This window comes from Canis lupus, chromosome 3 (assembly GCF_011100685.1).
Source record: "Canis lupus familiaris isolate Mischka breed German Shepherd chromosome 3, alternate assembly UU_Cfam_GSD_1.0, whole genome shotgun sequence".
Taxonomy (NCBI): domain Eukaryota; kingdom Metazoa; phylum Chordata; class Mammalia; order Carnivora; family Canidae; genus Canis; species Canis lupus.
The window spans coordinates 31,177,113-31,199,482 of NC_049224.1; the positions used below are offsets into that span (position 1 = coordinate 31,177,113).

Genomic DNA, 22,370 nt, shown 5'->3' on the forward strand with positions numbered 1-22,370 from the left:
ACAGGACACCTCGCAGGAATTGGGTTACCACCCTGGACGGACTTTCAAGCTTCCAGGCTCTCGGCCAAGGGCTAATCCAAACAAAAAGGTTACTGTTTATACTGATCAGCATTACACTTCCTTTTCAAAATTTACTAGAACTGGGCAAAAAGTATAACAAATTTATACAACTTAGTAATTGTACAAACCATTAATTTAGCAAGATGATATTGGTTACAGTCACCAGAATGAAGACTCACACTGTTCACTGCCACTTCCATGAAAAGATCAGATAAATAAGAAGTCACTGGCTCAAAGTCACAACAGAAGCTATTTAAACTTTACATACAACAGCAAAGGTCAATCTTCCACAACAGTACTGCAGACACAACCACTCAGAGGCTCTCCACGCTGCCACGGCATTACTGGAATGTTCTTCAGGGTCCATCTTCTCTCTCCAAGACCAACACTTGAACCATTAGATGTAATATAAAATAAGGAGTTCTTTATTATTTATATAAAACTTGTACATTAAAAACAATTAAGATTCAACAATTCCACGGACCCCGAGGAAGCTAAGAGCTTCTGTGGGTCTACCGAGGAGCCCTGTGTGAACGTTTCAGTCACCAACCTCCTGGCCACAGGAATGAAGCAGACTCCTCTGGGGCCATTCACGTGGCCACCTCGTGGGCTCTGAAAGCTATTCCCCTTTCATTGGGCTCCACAAGCACGCCAGGGTTTCCTGGTGACATTAAAGGGGACTACCTTCTCTGGTCCAAGTTTAAAATGTTTGATCAGTGCACAAGTTGATTTTTATTTATGTCTTAAACACTTTCAATAAACTCCTAGGATAAGAAGCTTTTATTACAACATATACAGATCTGATACAGTTCTTTACAAAAAACCACCTAGATTTTTCTGCTCAATAAATTTAAGTGTCTTTTAAGAATTAAAGTTGGCTTAGAGAAATGCTGTTTTTCTTTCAAACTTGTTTTCCACCCTCTGAGCTCTGAGAGGTCAGACTTTTGAGTTCTTGATAAAGAGAGCCACCTGTGTCTAAGCAGTATTTATTAAGAGCCCTGGTATCTGTAACGAAGAAGGCAAAACTCTGTTTCTTAAAGCCTTAGGCTAGCAAATATGTTCTAGCAATCTAGACCAACATCTATACTTAGACAAGCAGCCTCTCTGAACAAATAGCCTGCTGAAATTAATGCGGTGATTTGTTTTCTTGACAGAGAAGGATTTAGCACTGCTTAGCACATAATTCAGTAGTTTGGGAAAAAAAGTAATTCTTCCCTTGAAGAAAGCAGGTCCTTTTCTGAAGAATCACAACGGCTACCCCATAAAGAAATCAAAATAGACCAGCACCAAATGAAGTATTAGTTTACAAAAAAATAAACTTAGCTCTTATTTCTTACAGTTCTATAACCCAGACTTAATAAATTAACTATGAAATCAGCTTGTCAGCTACAGTGTAATTTAAAAATCCATTTTCAACCATGGGGGGAAGGGAGGATGAAGAGGAGGGTCAATCTCACACTGATCATCATGAACTCCATGGATGTCAACACTTTTGGCCAGCTTGTATTCTCTTTCAGAAGTGAGCTGTAGATTACCATCTGTGAGGATTTAAAGCACGGTATCCATGTTCAGATCTTTCCAGAGAGCACGGCATGTAAAACACTACACTATTTTCAGATCTGAGAAATCTGCATAGAAAGAAGGATCCCAGACCTTTCTGAAAGAGCCAAAAACCAAGTAGTCGTCTCACAGATCATGTCTATTCATCCTCAACACAACACCGCATTGAGCTTTTTAATTCACAGATTTTATGTTAGTCCTTTAGAACCCAATGCCCACGTTTCAGTTCAGAGCTGTCGGGCTATTCAAGCAGCCTTCTTAGCGCAAGTTCCTTGGAGGTCTTGTAAATTTATCTTTGACCTATGACAGAAAAAGACAGGAGATATACAAAATATCAAGGGTATAGAATTTTTTTTTTTAAGGGTATAGAATTTTAAGTTAGAACTATTCTATCTGTATAGTAGGGTTTTGTATGTGTATCTTAAGTATAGAGGAAACACATTAAATAAATCTTTTAAGTTTTACCTGTTGTGAATCATGTGACTTTTGACGAGATGTCCGGCTGCCAACGCTGCCATCAGTGACAACTCCCCAGCCATCACTGTACCGCACACGATCCTGGCAAGCTGCCGGGCATTCTCCCCAGGATTGTCCTTGCACGCTCCTTGAACACCTAGCATCTGCAGCCAGGGAGAGACACAGCAGGACTCAAAGTTATGGCAACAACTTCCTTTTCTACCAACTGAAATAAGAACTACGACTGCATCAGAACAGAACCTGACTCCATTGGAAGGACTCAATTTCCAAGATTTGATAGCCGGTACTGGCAATAACATACACTGCAGTGAACATAACATCCACAGCCTGGTTTGCAGGGGCACGTATTCAGAGGACATGAACATTTATTTGCTCTCTTAATCTGCTTTCTCAATGTACTAAACATATGCCTCAACATGCTTACTTGGACACACCAGGTTCGGCTGGTGAGAAGCAAAAGAATGAAAAGACCAGCTAAAATACAGATGAGTGAGAAGTGCTGTTAGGCAGAAATAAAGAACCCCAGCGAGTCAGAACTAGGCTGGAAGTCCCCAGACTGTGGGGCTGAGGTGTCATACCTGTAAACAGGCTTGCTGAGGGAGCAGGTTGGTGCCACCGCCCACGGTTCCTATTTCTATAGACGGCATGGTGCAACTGATATACAAATCTTCATTTGTGGGACCACTTGCTTCCATTAAAGTAATACAGTTTGAACTGCCAACATTCTGTGCTGCATCCTGAAAAAAATAAAAATGAAGAGTATAAAACTTCTCTCACTTAGAAGTACAAGAGAGAAGTCGAGACGGGAGCCCTCACCTGTCCACAGGCAATGTAGATGGCAGTCACGATGTTTGCCGCGTGGGCATTGTAGCCTCCGATACTCCCGGCCATTGCAGAGCCTACCAGATTCTTATTAATGTTGACCTCAATCATAGCTTCTGTGGTAGTCTTTAATACCTAGCAGACAGAGTTGTGCACATTTTACATGTTCTCCTGGAAGATTCAGGGCATGTTACCCAGATCTGTCTTTTTCAGTAAAGCAAGAGAGTTTAGATATGGCCCTGTTGATGCCTTGTCCTCAATACACTACCAGCCCAGCGTGCTCATGTGAATGCCCCACACGCATGGGCAAGATACAACAGCCATCTTTAACATCAAGCATATGCCCATATATTCAACTTTACTTAGAACTTTAGAATCCTTTCCCCGATTTTTAACCCAATGAAAGACTGACAAAATAAATCATCCAGTCACTCACTTCTCTGACAACCTTGGCTGGAATGACAGCTTCACAAACCACAGACTTTCCTCTTCCCTCTATCCAATTTATAGCAGCAGGTTTCTTGTCAGTACAGTAGTTACCACTAACTGCTAGAATCTGCATTTCAGGAAAATGCTCATGAAGTTTTGAAAGTGCCTTCTCTGTGCCCTGTCAACAGCACAACAAAATTAAAATGCACAAAGTTATTATAGATCAGAGGCTTTATTTGCATCTAATAACACTAATGAAGTACAGTAACTATAATATTTCTAAATACAATAAATATACTTCAAAAAAAGTGAGCATAAAACAACAGCAGCTTTATTAGCCATCACAGTGATGAATTTCTTAGGTATAGACTTCTAAGGTTTCTAGGAATAAAAACAAAGTTCTTTGTAGTTCCTGATGAACGAGGACGTAAATGAAAACATAATGAGAATATGAGAATGGGAGAAGATATCTACAAAGGATTTATCAGATAAAGGGCTAGTATAAAAAATCTATAAAGAACTTACCAAACTCAACACCCAAAAAACAAATAATCTTATCAATAAATGGGCAGAGGACATGAACAGACATTTCTCCACAGACGACATAGACATGGCCAACAAACACATGAGAAAACGCTCCTCATCACTTGGTTTCAGGGAAATACAAATCAAAACCACGATGAGATCCCACCTCACACCAGTGAGAATGGCTAAAATGAACTCAGGAAACAACAGATGTCGGGCGAGGATGAGAAAAGGGGAACCCTCTTGCACTGTTGGTGGGAATGCTAACTGGTGCAGTCACTCTGGAGAACAGTATGGAGCTTCCTCAAAAAGTTGAAAATAGAGCTACCCTATGACCCAGCAATTGAACTAAGCATTGATCCAAAGGATACAAACAGGGATTCAAAGGAGCAGCTACACCCCAATGTTTACCACAACAATGTCCACAACAGGCAAAGTATGGAAAGAGCCCAGATGTCCGACAGATGAATGGATAAACAAGTGGTATTACTCAGCCATCAGAAAGCATGAAATCTTGCCATTTGCAACAATGTAGATGGAACTAGAGGGTATTATGCTAATCGAGATAAACCAGAGAAAAACAAATACTGTATGATTTCGCTCATATATGGAATTTAAGAAACAAAACTGCTGAACATAGGGGAAGGGAGGGAAAAATAAATGAGATGAAAACAGGGAGGCAAACCATAAGAGAACACTGAACTCTAGGAAACAGAGGGTTGCTGGAGGGAAGGTGCAGGGGGAGGGGTAAGGGGTGATGGGCATTAACGAGGGCACCTGATGTAGTGAGCACTGGATGTTATATGCAACTGATGAATCACTAAATTCTACCCCTGAAGCTAATAATATACTCTATGTTAAATAAATTGATTATAAATTTAAAAGTTTTTAATTTAACTAAATTTAAAAATGAATTTAAAAATACTCAGTGAGGATATAATACTCATAATCATGTCACTGGGAGTAACTCAACCCATGATCAACATGTAATAAATTCCTTCTTCTAGTTATTCACATGTTACCTAAAAGCCCAAGTTACCAAGTCAATAAAGAGGAGTCAGACATAAAAGCAAATCCTGTTGTAAATGAAAGTCATTGGAAAAATGACTTACAAAAATGTAAACAAGACTTCCAATTAAATGACGTTAATTCAATCAATAACTCGTACCTCAATAACCAAAATACTTACTGGCGATTTTTAAAAAATGTGTTTTGTGGTAAAATACATGTGACCTGGAACTTACCCTCTTAACTATCTTCAAGTGTACAGGTAAGTAGTGTAAAGTACATTCACACTGTAGTGCACCCCATCTCCAGAACTCTTTTCATCTTAAAAAACAAACTCCAAACCCATTAAACAGCAACTCCCTATTTCCTTTTCTCTTCCCCACTTCTTTCTGTCTCTATGAATTGAACTAATCTAGGTGCCTCATTAGTATGAATTTACTTAGCGTTTGGTCTTTTTTGTTAACCAGATTATTTAACTTAGCAAGTGATCCTCAAAAGTTCATTTAGCATATATCAGATTTTCCTATTTTAATAATGGGGTTTAAAAACATCCCATTATATGTACATACTACATTTTATTTATCCATTCATCTGTCCATGAACACTTGGGTTGCTTCTACCTTTAGGCTATTGTGAATAATGCTGCCATGAACATGGGTGTGCAAATAAGTCTCTGAAACTCTCCATTCTTCTGGGTAAATACCCAGAAGTGGATTTGCTGGATCATAATTCTATTTTTAATTTTTTAAGGAACCACTCTACTGCTTTTTGGCAACTTTTAAAACCTATGTATTTAGTCATTCTTTCTCTTTCAGAACAGTCCTTATATACAGGTAAACCACAAAATAAATCTTGCTAACCTAATGGACTTTAACACTTCACATTTGTGAATATTTGTAAATAACAAATATCAGTAGAATAAAATGTAAACCATACAGTCTTCTTATGGGGAGATAATTAAAATAAATGGACTATACACATGAACTTGGCCTCTGACATACACGTCTTGAGGTCTCTCAAAGAGGTGAGCTTTCAAGGTTTATAGGACCACGTTAAGAAGCACTAACCCCAAGATTCTTCTCAGCCTTCTGAATAGACCCAGAGCATATATAATGCCAAGTTTAAACATATCAAATACAAACACTGGTCAAGAAATGCCTGATGAGTTATATGAATCAGTATTTAGCTTTCAATAAAAATCTTTCAATCAAGTAATCATTTGAGTAAGTAGTACAGGTACATGACACAAAATTTAAAAATATAGGAGGACATAAACTGTAAGTCTGCTCCCCACTCTTATCTCCCTGACACCAGTTCCCCTCCCCTGGGTCAATCGTCTTGCAAGTTCTACTTTAGTCTATCCAGGCTCACCTTTGAAATCATGTTCATCCCCATTGCATCACCTGACCTGGACTGGAAACGGATATAAAGATTGCGACCAGCCATACTCATATGAAGTTTCTGCAGACGTGCAAATCTGTAACCAAAACCAAATATTTTTTTGATTTGTTGAGAAGATGGAAGTTACCTTAAAAATCTAGTTCCATTGATTTATTTTACACATAAGAGAATGCTCATGGAGATTACTTATTTTCTTCTTTAACTAACATTATGTTAGAACACTAATTCAACTGTCTCATACGCCCACCACACGAAGGGAAAGCTGCTGCACTCAGCCATCAGCATACACAAACTTTAAAAGTCAAAAAATAAATAAACAAACAAACAAACATATAAACTTGAACTAAATGGAGCTATCAATGGGGTGCCTGGGCGGCTCAGTTGGTTAAGCGTCCAACTCTTGACTTTCGCTCAGGTCATGACTGGGGGATCTCAGCCTCACACATCAGGCTCCATGAACTGTGAAGCCTGCTTGAGATTCTCTCTCTCCTCCTTCTGCCCCTCCCCTCACTCATACACGCACCCTCTCTCTAAAAAAAAATAATAATAAAATGAAGCTAACATTTGTACTGATTATGTTACTTTATAAATTAATTTTCTGTATTCAAAGTAAATCTACTATCCAGATATTTACTTCTATCCTGCTTGGAAAATCTTTTTTTTTCAGGCAATTCCTCCCTATGGCAATTCTAAGTCAAAACTCATCTAGGACAAAGTAACAGTCTAATCAAAGTGAGCTTTGTAACACCAACACACAAAGAGACTAGCTCATGCTATTTTTTTCTATCTACTCGTATGGATTCATTTGAATCAACATTATGCTCCCCACCGACATCCCCGTAAACCAACCACAAATATTACTCATTTTGTTTTTTTTGTTTTTTTTTTTTTACTCATTTTGAATAAACGGTCTTAAAGGTAATATTTTGTTATGTGACCTGAAGCAGGCAGTATGTTAACAGGCTAACAGTTAGGTTTAGCAATCACAGAGGAGAACACTGACTCTGAAATAAACATAAATGCATATATAAACCCACACACATACCTGCTGGTACTGTCAAAAGCCTCCTTTATCACTGTGAACCCTTCAGGTGTCTCAAGCCAGGCCTTCACTTCTGCAGAGTCACAAGCACGGGGAAGACGTACCACCGGGCCACGAGTCATCCCATCTGCAAGGATTCGACTGCTGGCACCTCCACCAAGCTACACAGAGGATGTTACAGAAGGACATGTTAATCCTGCAAACACTTCTGCTTGTCCCAAAAGGTGTCCTTGATTGTCCCCAATCTTTTCTCATTGCCTAGCTTAAGGGCATATCATAAAAGAGGCAAATATATAAATGCCAACTTACACCTATTGCTCTGCAGCCTCTATTAGTGCTGGCCACGAGACAACCTTCTGTTGTGGCCATTGGAACCTGAAATTCTTTTCCATCCAAGCACAGAGGCCCTGCCACTCCAACAGGGATGGGCATATATCCAATAACATTTTCACAACAAGCTCCCATCACCTAAAAGGTAAAATTTGGCACCAAGTGAAAATCTGTTATTGCAAACAGCTCGTTATCAATAACTGTCTTCAAACTTAAACCTTTAGCATATTTGTCTTTTATTTACTCTTTTTTTAAAAAGATTTTATTTATTTATTTTGAGGGGTTGGTGCAAGAGAATCTCAAGCAGACTCCCTGCTGAGCTTGGAGCCAACTCAGGGCTTTACCTCATGACCTTGAGATCACCACCAGAGCTGAAACCAAGAGTTGGATGCTCAAACAAGTGAGCCACCCAGGCGCCCCTTTTATTATTCTTTAAAAGTATTTAAAAGTACTAAAATCGCAGAGTAATAACTACAAATAACAGGAAAAGTATTTTTAGTTTCTAGAATCCATAATCATTAGCAGAATACAAAACTATAGTAAAATGATTTTTTAAAAAGTTTTATAAAATGATGTACATGGGGGCACCTGGGTGGCTCAGCCAGTTAAGCGTCCACCTTTGGCTCAGATCATGATCCCAGAGTCCAGGGATCCAGTTCCATGCATCCCACGCATTTGGGCTCTCTGCTCAGCAGGGAGCATACTTCTCCTTCTCCCTCTGCCTGCTGCCCCCGCTGCTTGTGCTGTCAAATAAATAAATAAAATCTTAAAAAAAAAAAAACGATGTACATATAAAAGACTAATCAAGAAAAACTAAAAAAAGCTGAAGAAGAAAGCTGAAGAGTAAAGCTAAAAGACTAAAAAGCTACAAAGCAAACTTTCTCAAAACAAGAAAACAACATACCAAGGAGTAATTATAGTCCCTGTACGGTAGATACTGGAGAGAAGAAGGCTCTGGAAGTTTTCTGGAAAGCAACTGTCGGCGAATAGATACACCTCGTTCATGGGTTTCCATCAGAGTTTCCAACTTATAAGCTGGGATATGCTTAGCATTGACTAATTGGATGATCTCTGCATCACTAAGGAATTTTGCACCTTTCTAAAGAAATGCAAAAAAAGGGGAGGGGAGGAGTTGGTGTGAGGAGGACAAAAACCTTGAAGTGCATTTCATATTCTTCATAATAAAGGCATTTAATACAAACAACACTCTCAGTAGAGGAGAACCCAAAAAACATTTCTGAAGGAGATGATTTGAATAGAAATAATATCAAAATGAAAGCAAATTCTTTCTAAAAATGACACTAAACAAATGTAAAACCAAAGCAATAAATTTTGCAAAAGTTCGTAAAAAAATAAATTCAAACTTAAGATTTCAATGCTCCCCCCCCAGTTGTGTTAACTCTGTATATAGCAAGACAATTCAAGTATCACTACGCACATCAATAGGAATGAGGGAAAGTGAAAGAAAAACAAACCTGATGCTACTCTCACTCACGTGCACATAAATTAAGAATGAACCACATTAAGCAGATACGACAAAAACAATATTCACATTAAAGCCTGATTGGACTCATACGGTCATGGAGACAGAACACTCACTCACACGTCACAAAGGAAAACAAGCTTTTTCGTGGGCATCAAGCTTACTTTAAAAGCAAATTAAAAACAAAAAAAAACTTTCTTCAGTTTTTGAAGCTTGTTTTTGAGTTAAACCTTTTCTAGGTCCCAAAACACTCAAGAATAGTGTAGTGGCTTGTCTCTCTGGCAAACAGTAATAAAGTACAAAGAGCATTGACCTCGAGCCAGTAAATCTTGGGACTCTTGATCTTAGCTTTCCATTTCCTAAGTGTATTACTTTGGGAAAGTAAGCTTCCTGGAGCCTCAGCTTTCTCTTTCTCATCTGAAAAATGGAGATAATTCCAACTATCTCACAAGGTTGTGGGAAATAAATAAATAATTTACTACCTGTAAACCACACAACACAATGCCCGGAACTTAACAGGTACTCGATAGCTATAATTTCTTTCCTTCCTCTAATAAATAAATAAATAAATAAATAAAACTCCTTTTCTTAGGAAAGATATAAAGCTTGAGTTAATTTTATTTTCCTCACCTCTGCATTCCCAAGTATCTGTAGACATTCTTCATTAGGCCGAGGCTCCATGGGAAGTTCAATTTCAGGTTCCTGTGTCTCTAGTTCCACCGAAGTATCAAGTAAGGAGGAGTTACCAACCACAAATGTAGCTCTGCTTGAGGTGTCAGTTTCTGCCACAAAGGGTTTTATGACCTCAACTGTTCAAGAGATCGAAAGAAATCTCACAACATGGAACATAGGTTTTGTTTTGTTTTTCCTTTCCCCCACCACACGTTGGAGACCTTGAGCCTTGTCCCAGGAGACCGTAGGAAGGATCTGAACATAAGTTTTAAAATGAACTCAACTTCTTGACAAATCAAGTGAAATAAAACAAACGAGAAATCACCTTTTCTTTCTCTGTTTATCCTTGTCTCCTCCTCTGCTGCATGGACTTTGTGGCTATTCCTGACCAGCACAGGTTCACGTCTACAACAATCATCTGGGACTTTTTTTGGGGTCACTACAGGCGATGTGATAGGGTTTTTTAATGAGAGTGTAGATTCGGTCTCAGCTTGTTCAAAGAAGATATACTTGACAGCCAGAAGGAGAGCTAAACCTAGGGTAACAACTTGTTCAATATCCATGCTGATCATTCTAAATTAAGAAAAGCAAATTAAAATGTTATTACTCAGAAATAAGAAAGGCTCAGCCTAAACTTTTAGTAACACAGAGTGCTATGATTAATACACAACAAAGCAGGTCTCGGGGAACTTACTTGGAGAGATAAAACTGCCAAAGGGAAACACTTGGTTCAATTCTCTTGGACACATTTTCATCCAGTCCTAAAGAAACCCTGGAGTTTTCTGATGTACTGTTTTGAGGAGAAGGATCTGCTATCCAGCGACTATGGGCATGAACAAGAACCAAGCCTAGAGACTGAAATAAAAGGTCATGAATTATGTATCCTCTGCATGTCAACTTCTCATCCTTAGCATCTGGATAAGCAGACACTGTCTCCCATGGCTTCCCCTCAGCGTGAAAACCAAACCCTATACATACTTGCCCCATGACTAAGGCAATGGCCCCCTGAACTACTGAAAACATTGCAAACAATGGGTTTTCAAAGAGACGTCAAGTAGAGGAACTTGAAAAATCTGTTCAGAGGAGAGAGAGGAGGACCCTCAAATAAATGAGGCACAAGGAAAGAAAAAAGGTAGAGGAGCATCAATGAAAGAGACAAAAATTGCAGAAAGCTAATAGGAAGAAGAAAAAAAAGTCGAAAAGCAGAATATGACACTGGAACTAAAGATACTAAAGGAAGAAGAAAACTATATAGTTACCATAATCATCTTAACTCTCTGAGTAACAGGATTTGGTTTATTTTCTTCTTCTTCTAAAACTCGAGCAAAATGGCTCAGTTGCCAAATTGGACGACCCTCGCGGCTTTCCCGAGAAAGCTACAAAATAAACAAGTGTTATATTAGAAGGTATGGATTTTATTTATGTGAATGGATGTGATGAGAAACATTACTCTTCTGTTAATACCATAAGTAAGAACTGCTCTTACCTCTAAAACCAAGGAAACGCAAGCTGGGAAGAAAGTCATAAACACGAAGTAGTTGGCAAGAACTGACATACAGCCAAAGCAGCACATAATTTCAAGTTGACGCACCCCTGGTTAGAGAAAAATTAAATGTATAATTAGTACAGTACATGTATTTTTGATGCTGCATACATCACAGGGACTTTTCCTCTCAGTAGACAAATATGAGAAAATATTAGTATAATACGAAGCTCTTTGCTATCTCCTGGAAGAAGAATGAGGAACTCTGAGGTGATGCCAAGCCTTAGAGCACTGAAGGAATAGCTAGCTCCCTTAAGAAAGGAGAGCTGGTCTTCTCCATCATCTCCAACCCGCACATTGCCAGGCATGGCTGCTGTACTTCACATACATCTGATAATCCCCTTTCCCCACATGGTAGCACTCTGTTTTGAAAGAATAACAAGGCCAGGCTACACTAATGAGCAAACCTCCCATTGCTGGACCCAATTCCACTCTTTACCAGAAAAGCAATGCACCTGTGGACCAAAGACTCTTTATTAAACTTACTACCAGCTATGCCATTCCTGATACAGTACCGTAATATACTGTAGAGTACTACTCAACTCAAATTTCAATGTAACCTCTACTGTATCTATTTATGCTCTTATAATTTTAGTTAATTTCACTGACCTGTTAAAAAAATTAAATAAATGCAAAGGCAACTCAAGATCCAAAATTAACAAACATCCCACTACAAAATGTTTAAGTTACCTCTTGGTAAACTTCCCAAATAGAAGGTTAACAGATTACAGAGCTGAAAAAGACCTTCGACTACCAAAGCTTATTCCCTCAACATTACAAATAAACTTGAATATAAAACATATTTCTGATGCCACTCATATTAAAAATAAAAATATTTTGAAACGTAAATAAAAAGCTATTCCCTCTTATAAAACCAATGAGAATATAAAAAACTCAACAGAGTATTTTATTTTTGAATTATAATAGATCATTTGGCTAAATAACAGAAAACATATATTGTATTTTTCTTAAAATCCTACAGCATTGTATCAACTACAAAAAAAAATCTATGGCAATTACTCTCAAAAGTGGAAATTCAAGAGAAAGCACAACTATAACAACAAAAGCATTATTACCAGTACTTTAGAGAGTAGCCAAATGTAATCTTTTCAAACTTGAGACCACAGAAACAATACTTGACAGATGCTTTTACAACCTGGTTATCCAGTTTCCCTCTGCACAACAGCAACTACTGTTGTTGCCATATGCTCCCCTGTCATTCTTCCCCACTCCATCCCAGAACAGTCTCTCTGTGCCACTTTGCTACTACACAAAGAAACAGCATCAATCTATATACTTCCAAGTTAAGACTTCTTTCTTTTTAGTGGCTTTCCAAAGGGTTACTTCCTTGTTAATATGTTATACCTGTCTTTTTCTACCCTAAGCCAAATCCCTAATTATACCATTTCTGTATAGCTGTATATGCCTCCTAACTGGCTTCTCCAACTATAAATCTGTCTACTTCTCTGACTCAGCATGCTAAAATTCATCACCCTACTCTCCACATCAGTTTCAAATGAATAATCCTTGGTTTCATGGCCTACTACCAGTTTCTGACTAATCTTCTTCACCTTCCTATATACTCCTTTGTTTGAATAAAATCACATAGGTATGCTTTCACCCAATCAAAAACATTTTTCTTGATGGTGGTGGTGGTTATATAACTACCTTTGTCAAATCCAAGACTATACCTCAGAAGTAGATTTTAAGGAATGTTCATTTTGAAAAATATTTAAAATGCCTTCTTTGCTAAATGTTGAGAGATTTAAAAAAATAATAATAAATTTATGTTTCTCAGAAAGAAATATATTTAATATACTACCTAGTGAAGAGACCTCAACTAATAATGACAACTAACTACTTTCATCAAAACTAGATAATTTACTTTGAAAGAATGAAGCCCTTTAATGAGGACACTCAGATACCAGGAAACAGACTAGAATGGTAATTATAAAGAGTAGCTACCTGAGAAAGCCATAAAGTCTAGTCTTAATGATTAGGAAACCTTAACAACAGCATGATATATTCATTCTGGAAAATTTCCAAACCAGGCCACAATTTTTGTCCTACATAACAGAGTCCTATGTCTGATATTTAACATCTCTCAACTCTCCAATTAAAGATTAAGAAACATGTGTTGAGACTAATGCTAGGTACTCAGTAATACTGCATACCGTCTGATTAAATCTTCCAGAACAGCCTATTAGGTGGATCTAACATAGATCCGGCCCACTCCTGACTCTTGCACTATCTCCTACATGACAATTAAAACACAAGCAACCAAGTCACTAATTTAGTCTGGGCAATAGCAGGAGCTGGAAGGTGCTTTCCAGATGAGACCTAGAACACAATTTTGATTAAAACTAAACAAAAACCAAAAACAAACACTACAAAGTCATCAAAGCAATGGTGCATAGAAAGAGAAGGTAACAATAGTGAAAAATAAATTAGTAACCTGCTACTAAATTTTCACAAAAGCAGACAGACATAAGGTCAGATAAACCCACATACTCATTCAATTAAAACCTTTTAAGAATAACATCAGACTTTAAGAATTTAAGAATTAAGAATAATCAATGCAGTCTAAGATATTTTTCTTTCCCTTCATCTACAAACTTATTTCAAAATATATTAAAAGGGACTCCTGGGTGGCTTAGCGGTTTAGCGCCTGCCTTCAGCCCAGGGTGTGATCTCAGAGTCCCAGGATTGGACTGATGAGTCCCACATCAGGCTCCCTCCATGGGGCCTGCTTTTCCCTTTGCCTATGTCTCTACCTCTTTCTCTCTTTCTGTGTCTCTCATGAATAAATAAATAAAATCTTTAAAATATATATATATTAAAAATCGCTTACAAACCTGACATGGTACCAACTCCAATCACCAGACACTCTACAAGAGCATCAAGGGTGAACGTGGGACCTAAAATTGCCATTCCACGAGCAATATTTTCCCGTACTTCATCCTAAAAATACAGACGAAACATAGCAATGAGGGTAAGGTACAAAACAACTTTTACAAACGTTAGAGAGCATCCTAGGGCCTCCACTAAAATCTAATTTGCTATACGATGAGTAAAATAGACAATGTAAAACCACTAACAGGCATTCCAGATGTAAAGAATTAAGAAAAAGGTCATATACAGTGCCCTGCTTTTCCTTTCCACTGAGTGAGATGCGTCCTGGGAAGACTGCTTTGAGGCAGTGCATCATTCCTGCCAGTTAAGTACCTCATAATGAAATACTACAACATTTTATATTTGGCTACCACTGACAGTTCTTAGTTGCAAATTTTGTGAGACCTTCTTAATACTATGAAACCTAAACCATATTTTTGTCAACATGCTCAAGTGGTCAAGATATTCATCAAATACATCATCAAGGCAGAATTACACTCTGTTTTATTCTCAGGTACTTTGATGCAAGATTATTAAAAACTTTAGTTTATTAAACTTTAGTGACTCATGAACACTAAGATAAAACTTCAGATGGAAAATGTTGGTGTTAATACTAAAGTTTTAGAAATAAATCTACCAATGGAGACTCTCTTCCATTACATCCTGTCCTGTTCTGATAGTTTCAGTAGGTAGATGCTCTTACTTATCCAAAAGTCTTACTACTTTAATTTCTAAAGTCTTAGAGTAGGAAAATGGGGGAAGATTCCAAATTCCAGAAGCTATAGAATTATAATTAAGTTGTTAGGTTAATGGGACAGTTCTTAGGGCACCTAAAAAGACCATCTTAAGACTTGACAAACTAACTTAAAACTGTGGACAACTCCTGAATCTTGAACTAGGAAGAAACTACTAATGCTTCCTATTACTGTGAATAAACTGAAAAAAAAGGAGTATTATTAAATTCATATCTTAAAAATAATACTTACCTGTGAGTTGGAACTGAGAGCAAATTTTGCTAGAGCACTTGCTCTGGAAAGGTCAATCAGAAGTAGGAAGAAGGGTAAAGCTTCACTGGAAAAAAAATAAATAAATAAAGATGACCAGGTACATTTAATAGGAAAAAAATGTGGCTTAAAAATGCTTTCTAAAATAAAACAACCGCCTCATACTTTAGCATGTGTACCTTTTCTGCAGCCCAAAAGATACACCTTCTCCTGACTCCCCTTTGACATCCTCAAAGCTAAACATATGCATTGCTCAAAATATTTATGTTAAAAATGTAATATATACATATATATTTTTTAAGATTTTATTTACTTATTCATAAGAGACAGAGAGAGAGAGGCAGAGACACAGGCAGAAGGAGAAGCAGGCTCCCCACTAGGAGCATGATGGAGGACTCAATCCCGGAATTCCTGGATCACACCCTGAGCCTAAGGCAAACGCCCAACCGCTGAGGCACCCAGGCATCCCAAAATTGTAAATATATTTACACAGAAACACCTTTTGATAATCTGATAGCAAAATATCATCCTAAGTAAAAAATATATCTTTGAATTAGCATGGGGAAAAGAAGTGAAATATATTTAATTTTTTTCTTTAATCACTATTTATGGAAGGATAAACTGAACAAGCTTTCTGGAGACAGTTGGCAATAACAGCACTCTGAAAACTTACACAGCCATGGTCTCACTCCTAGAATATATCCTAAGATTGAATATGAACACAAGTTTAGCCACAGAGACATTCATCAGTGTTATTAATAGAGGAACTTAAATAACCTAACAATCTAATCCTAAAGCATTAATGAACTATAAGATATTATACAAGGGAATACTAGACAACCATTACAAATAATTAATTTAGCATTAAGAACATGCAAAGATGGTGAGAACTATTACTAGGCATAAAGAAGTTATAAAGGCATAAAGAAGTCATACGATCTCAGAATTTTTAAGCATAAAAAACATGAGAAAGGATATATACCAAAATGTTAAAAATTATTAGCATTAGCTAAATGAATGAATGAAAAATTTCCCCATATTTCTTATAAACTTTTGAAAACGTATATATTATAATACTGTATAGCTTGAGGAAGAACAGTTCTTAATAATATATATTCTGAAAAAAAAATATTTATCTTTTAAATACTTACTTCAAGCCTGTCAATTCTTTATCTAAGAAATGAATGACAACTGTACTGAACACAAAACTTGAAAAAATTGTGAAGAGGCCAGCAATACCTAAAATGACAAAATTCAAACTGAAAAAAATCATCCTTTGTTACAAAAATAACAACATACAGTCCTATAAAATATTCTGAAAGAAAGTATTATTTTCTCCAGATTCTTATGATCTCAAATATTAGGATGTTTACTTCCATAAGGAATCCACTGAATGCATGCAGTGCACAGTAAGCAATATCCATGTTTCCATATGTAGGATTTGAACAAAGAAAAATATGTACTTCCATAGCAAATTAAAAATTTGACGGAACAAAGAAGTTAAATGTATAAAATGATTACCCAAAATATATTTTGATCCAAGTTGACGTAAATTCTGGAACTGGAAGTAAATATACAGGATTGCTATGCATCGTGTTATTGTCAGAATTATAATATCACTGCTTAAAACATCCTATTGGAAGAGACAGAAAAAAGCAGCTTTACCTTTTAAAATAAGTAAGAATTTTTATTTTGTATGCATCACTAGTTTATAATATCACGATAATACAAATATAGGCACAAGTCAAATAAAAATATTAAATACGCAAATAAAAAATTAAACCCAATTTTTAGAAAATCCACTGTTTAAAGCCAATCATTTTTCTGTTAATCACTTTTAAAGCTATTATTTTCTCAAGTAAAGTCAATTACACTCATTTTATGCAGAAAAGGCAAAAAGCGTATTTCCAAACAAAAAGTAAATGGAAACTTGAGGTAAGTTCATGAATACTAAAGATAAAGATTTTATTTGTAATTTTTTTTTTTTTTAATTATTTATGATAGTCACAGAGAGAGAGAGGCAGAGACACAGACAGAGGGAGAAGCAGGCTCCATGCACCGGGAGCCTGATGTGGGATTCGATCCCGGGTCTCTAGGATCGCGCCCTGGGCCAAAGGCAGGCGCTAAACCGCTGCGCCACCCAGGGATCCCTGTAATTTTTTTTTTTATTATAGGGTCACCAAGAGGAAGATACTCTTCAGAAACTGAAAATGTGATTTAATTAATTTCACAAACCTCTTCAAACTTTGGACACTCATAATTCCAACCACAGATCTTATCGTTACCAGTAAACATGTTCATGGACATCATACAGATGGTCAGTGTCACTGTCCCCACTATTACTTCCCAAGGATGGGAGGCCACAAAAAGGCCGTGCATTCGGAAAAGTCTTGACAACATTGTAGCTACAGAATCCTTGGATCCTGGAAGGAATAAAGTGTGAATATTTAGTACAAAGCTCACTGTATTTTTAGGAAAAGATTTTAAGATTTTGCATTGTAAACCCTGCTTTTGTAGGCACAGTATCTTATATATATGAATAATACTCTTTGATAGTGTTCCTTATTAGTTATGGAAAATAATTACAAAATTAAAATAAGAGGACTCTGATATTACTTTTTTACTCACAAAACTTAAATCCTCTATTAGTCACTAGCAACCAACTTAAAAACTAGCTATTTCTTACAAGTTGTATGAATTTAAGCATTTATGATGAAACCAAATAAATTTCTCAGCCCACAACATTATCTGAGCCAAGGAGGACAGCAATAAAGCAGAAAAAAGAAGTGAGAAACAAATACTCGCATTTGTTTTCTAATTACCATTATCCTGGTATAAAATGCCCACGAGCACCCTCTATATTCTCCACATTCTGGTTACCCAAAAGGCAAATACCAATCTACATGTTAAGTATCCTCCTCAAAAGCAGGGGTCCATTACACTTTTCCATACCAGCTAATATATGGCATAATGTTAGTAGCAAAAGGTTGTTTAATAAAACTTCCTACTGCTGTTTTCACCAGAGAAAGTCTTTCTCCAAATTTTACAGCTAATAAAATGCCACAACAGTACTGGAAGAAGAGGATGGCTGGCCAAAATGGGTATCTATTACATTCAAAAATTCCCCACAGACCATACAGGTAATTTTTTTTTAAATTTATTTGAAAGAAAGAGAGAGAGCGCACACACAGGAGGAGGGGCAGAGAGAGAGAAAAATCCCAAGCAGACTCCCTGCTGGGCACAGGAGCCTGGCATTGGGCTTGATCCCAGGACCCTGAGATCACACCACCTGAGCTGAAATCAAGAACTGGATGTTTAACCAACTGAGCCACCTAGGCGCCCTTGGAGAATAATTCTGATCTAACGACCACCAGAACTAAACTTTCCCGTGTCTGTTGGCTAAATTACAATAATTTCGATATTCTGATTTAAAAAAAAAAAAACCTGATATAGCCACTGGTCGCTAATACAGGAACATGTAAGCCTTCTTATACTAAATTTAATGCTTACAATAAGCATATTTAACTACCCATAGAAATCTATTTCAAATTAAGGTTTAGGGGATCCCTGGGTGGCTCAGCGGTTTAGCACCGCCTTCAGATCAGGGCGTGATACCGGAGACCCGGGATCGAGTCACCCGTCAGGCTCCCTGCATGGAGCCTGCTTCTCCCTCTGCCTGTGTCTCTGCCTCTCTCTCTCTCTCTGTCTCTCATGAATAAAAAAATAAAATCTTTAAAAAAAAAAAAAAAGGTTTAAAAAGTAAGGCTACTGATTTGACACACTAGCAGGAATTCTGATGAATCTTATGTTTGTGGTAATAACTATGAAAATGACTCACTTAACTGAAAACAGAAAATTAAAGGCAACAAATGAAGAAAAGAAAGTTAATTATTCTATCTAAAGGGTTAAGGGAAAGAAAATAAGAGTAGCTTTTAGGAACCAAAGCAATTCCTGAGCATCATCCCCCCACTGTGTCACCTGATATGCTCCCCATTTCAGCTGCACCAGGCCAGGGACAGCTGGCTTTCCCATTGCAGGTGACAATCTTTCATTGGATCAATTGAATCATGAAATCAATTTTGTAAGAACATTGTTTAATAAAATAAAATAGAAAAAAATAGCTGTAGGTAAGACTTTAGTATGGGTAGATATCATTTCTTGAAACTTGATGTTCAACTATACATACATAGTTGAGTGTATATAGTTCCAATATAACATATACTACTTACTGTGTGTCTCAATTTTAAAAGGCTGGCAGTCACTAATATCTATAAATGTGGCATGCATCTGCCTGTGCTTATTCGTGCTTTTCAACCCTCCTCCCTGAGTCTTGTTCCTCATTTTATCCTCCAGAACCTTGCACCCACATACAGCAGTTGCTCAACAAATACCTGCTTAATTAAAAATAAACTCATAAACTACAGTAACATGTATTTTATTGACCCATCTTAAAATACACCTAAAAATGACTTTAAGTCAACAAAAGATAAATATAACTGCCCACCTGCTAACACACACCTCCCCCCCACCCCACCCCCACCCCGTTTAAAGGCTGAATGCAGACCATTCAGGGAACATATTAAAGGAGAATGGGGTAGGGAAGAGAGGCTACAGTCTAAACACTGTTTTTGAAAGTGAATAACAAAAATAGTTTCTATTAAATGAGTAGAGACTCGGACTTAAAATAATGTAGAGTATGAGTCACATCTTAGATTTGAATCCTACTTCATTACAACCAAAAGCCTCATAATAGCCTAGATTTTCAGGATAGTTTTCTATCACATAATATCCTTCTTATATTTAAAAAACAAAAACTGTGCTCGCTTTAGCAGCACATATACTAAAATTAAAAACCAAAAACCAAAACCAAACTGGTCTAAAGGATCAACTAGTACTGATGTTCCAGAAAATGAATCAACTAAAAATACATATCAACACTAGATCAAAATGAGTCTCTAACATCCTCTCCCCGCCAAAAAAACTCTCAAAACTCTGAACTTAGAGTATTGCCTATTAAGTCAATGTATTCTTCAGTATTAAAAAGCTAATTCAATTGAATTAAAATCTGAGCTTGCTACCAGGAAGGCACCCCAATTTGATCACAAATTGGTTATCATGAACCCATAATTATATATTAGGCACATAATGTTGTCCCTTTAAATGATATCATGGTAGCATTGTCCATTCTGGTATCTGGTAGCACTGTCACTTCTTTCCTAGATATGAACTCATCTTTGCAACATTCAGAAAAAAAATTGCGTATGATCCTGTGAACCAGTCCCAAAAGCAGAGAAGCTCAACTATTTGGAATTACAAACTCAGTAAGAGGATGTATGAGGTGTGTCTAAAGCAACCATAATTGTACACCATCTCATCTTTCAGGAGCACCCTCCCCATTTCCCTGTGGTTATGCAAAGTATTTAAATGCCAAAGAATCTAGTCTTCCACCTTCATCAGCAGTTGCAAGTGGCATAAGCAGGCTACAGGACAGCACCTGCAAATTCAATGGACACTATTTAGGCCACGCTGAAGTAAAAACATTTTACTTTAAAAAAAAAAAAAATCAAACTCAATAGGCAATGTATGCCCGGCTTACGCACACTGAAATAGGCCACAAACCTTTCACAGATCCTTCAAAAGTAAAGATGATTTAAATCCAATGGAATCCTCAAACTCCAATCCCGGATGTTACAGAAACCACCTACCATGGCCAAATGCAGAAAAGAATGCTTTGGCATCCACCTCCATCTCTCTCCTCCCACCTCGCACTCCTTTTGTGCCACACGTTCTAGTATTTGATTACACATCTTTCAAATTAATTGCTGTGTACATTTTCTCTGAAGCCAAGAACCATGTCTTACATTGAGTCATTTTTAGTTCCAACAGGATCTAGCATTCTGATGCTCAACCTAGTATCCTAGGGGGGAAAATCTTGCACTGGAAATCAGGAAACCTGGATTCTACACCCAATTCTATTACATGCTTGTGAGTAAGTCCTATCTTCATTTCTGTGAGTCACATCTCTATTCACTTACTAAGCTACAGCTCCAAAGTTATTTGACAAAGTATTAAGTGTAAAACCTTGGGAAACTGCTACTTCTGTGAGATTTTTTTTTTTTTTTTAAGGTCAAATTTCAAATACCTGCAATTGCATATGGGTCAACCTAAATAGTTACCGATGTGCAGGTAGTTAACCAAACGTGGCTTAAAAAGCACATCACACAAGAATAAAAAAGAGCGTGCGGCCTCCCATCACACGCTGCGTCCTGAAAGGCTCACGCCACGCGCGGCACTCGGTATGTTAACGATTCATCTTTGCACATTTTTTTTTTTAACCTTCACGTTACAAAATCCCATTTGTCCTCACTACCAAGTTTACCACAAATCCTGGAAAGCCACAACAAATCGGGTGGATCCCACCGTGCGTCAGGCCTTTGCCGGATCACCCCTAAACCAGAAAACGTCTTTCGCTGCGCGGGGAGCGGCAAACGCCGCATCCTCCGCCTTAGGAGGCTGAAGGCGCGACTACGGGGCCCGGCGGGAGCTGCCCGCGACCCTCCCCACGCGCCTGCACCCGCGCCCGGGACGCGGAAGCCCTCAGGCGGGGGGGCGGAGGGCGAGCGGGGCCCCGAAGTCCCCGGGCCAGCCTCCCCCGCGGACCCCGCCGGGGCGCCCACGTCCACGCCCTCGGGCCCCGACGGCGACCGCGGCCCGGCAGGAGGCCGCGCCTCAAGGACGCCTCCCGCCTGGCTCAGCGGGGCCGCCGCCCGGGGCCGGGGGAGAGCTGACCCCGCCGTCCCCGGCCCTGACCCCGCCGCCCCGGCCCCGGCCCCGGCCCGACCCCGGCCCTCCGGCCCCCCGGCCCTGACCCCGCCGCCGCCGCCGCCGCCGCCGCCTCACCTCCGGGTCCCACTGGAGGCTCCGGCCGTCTCAGCGACCGCGACGCGAGGCGGAAGGAACCTCCGCACACGCAGCCTCGGGCCGGCGCGGCCCGCGACCAATGAGCGAGGATCGTCCGATCGCCCCGCCAATGGCCGCGGCGCCGCTCGGCCTCCCGGCGCCGCGTCACGAGCCGTCGCCCTAACAACGCCCCGCGCTCCGCGGCGGCCGGGCAGCACCGCA

At 38.6% G+C, this 22,370-nt stretch overlaps 1 protein-coding gene across 3 annotated transcripts; it reads right to left on the reverse strand.

The window, feature by feature from the left end:
• Nucleotides 1–111: 111 nt before the first annotated feature.
• HMGCR (3-hydroxy-3-methylglutaryl-CoA reductase) lies at nt 112–22,295 on the reverse strand. Of its 3 annotated transcripts, XM_038532541.1 has the most exons (21): nt 22,149–22,249; nt 20,697–20,742; nt 17,484–17,671; nt 16,770–16,881; nt 16,400–16,487; nt 15,231–15,315; nt 14,208–14,313; nt 11,296–11,402; nt 11,069–11,185; nt 10,504–10,664; nt 10,135–10,382; nt 9,768–9,946; nt 8,559–8,753; nt 7,634–7,792; nt 7,328–7,485; nt 6,253–6,358; nt 3,356–3,526; nt 2,914–3,054; nt 2,676–2,834; nt 2,086–2,240; nt 1,781–1,920 (listed from the first exon to the last, which is right to left on the reverse strand). In XM_038532541.1, exons 2-21 carry the CDS (start codon nt 20,719–20,721, stop codon nt 1,866–1,868), a joined length of 2,715 nt encoding a protein of 904 aa, XP_038388469.1. In that variant the 5' UTR covers nt 20,722–20,742; nt 22,149–22,249; the 3' UTR covers nt 1,781–1,865. The 3 variants fall into 3 exon arrangements, with proteins under 3 accessions (XP_038388468.1, XP_038388469.1, XP_038388470.1); XM_038532540.1 differs by lacking the exons at nt 20,697–20,742; nt 22,149–22,249 and adding an exon at nt 19,478–19,613 and having other exon boundaries at nt 112–1,920; XM_038532542.1 differs by lacking the exon at nt 20,697–20,742 and having other exon boundaries at nt 22,149–22,295.
• Nucleotides 22,296–22,370: the final 75 nt, after the last annotated feature.

Coding starts and splice junctions, on each gene's coding strand:
- HMGCR (XM_038532540.1), bottom strand. CDS start 19,589: ATGAGGAACAAGACTCAGGGAGGAGGGTTGAAAAGCACGAATAAGCAC. Junction 11,403..14,207: donor TGGAGTTGGTACCATGTCAG/GTTTGTAAGCGA, acceptor TTCTCTAACCAG/GGGTGCGTCAACTTGAAATT. Junction 3,527..6,252: donor GGATGAACATGATTTCAAAG/GTGAGCCTGGAT, acceptor TGCTGTTGACAG/GGCACAGAGAAGGCACTTTC.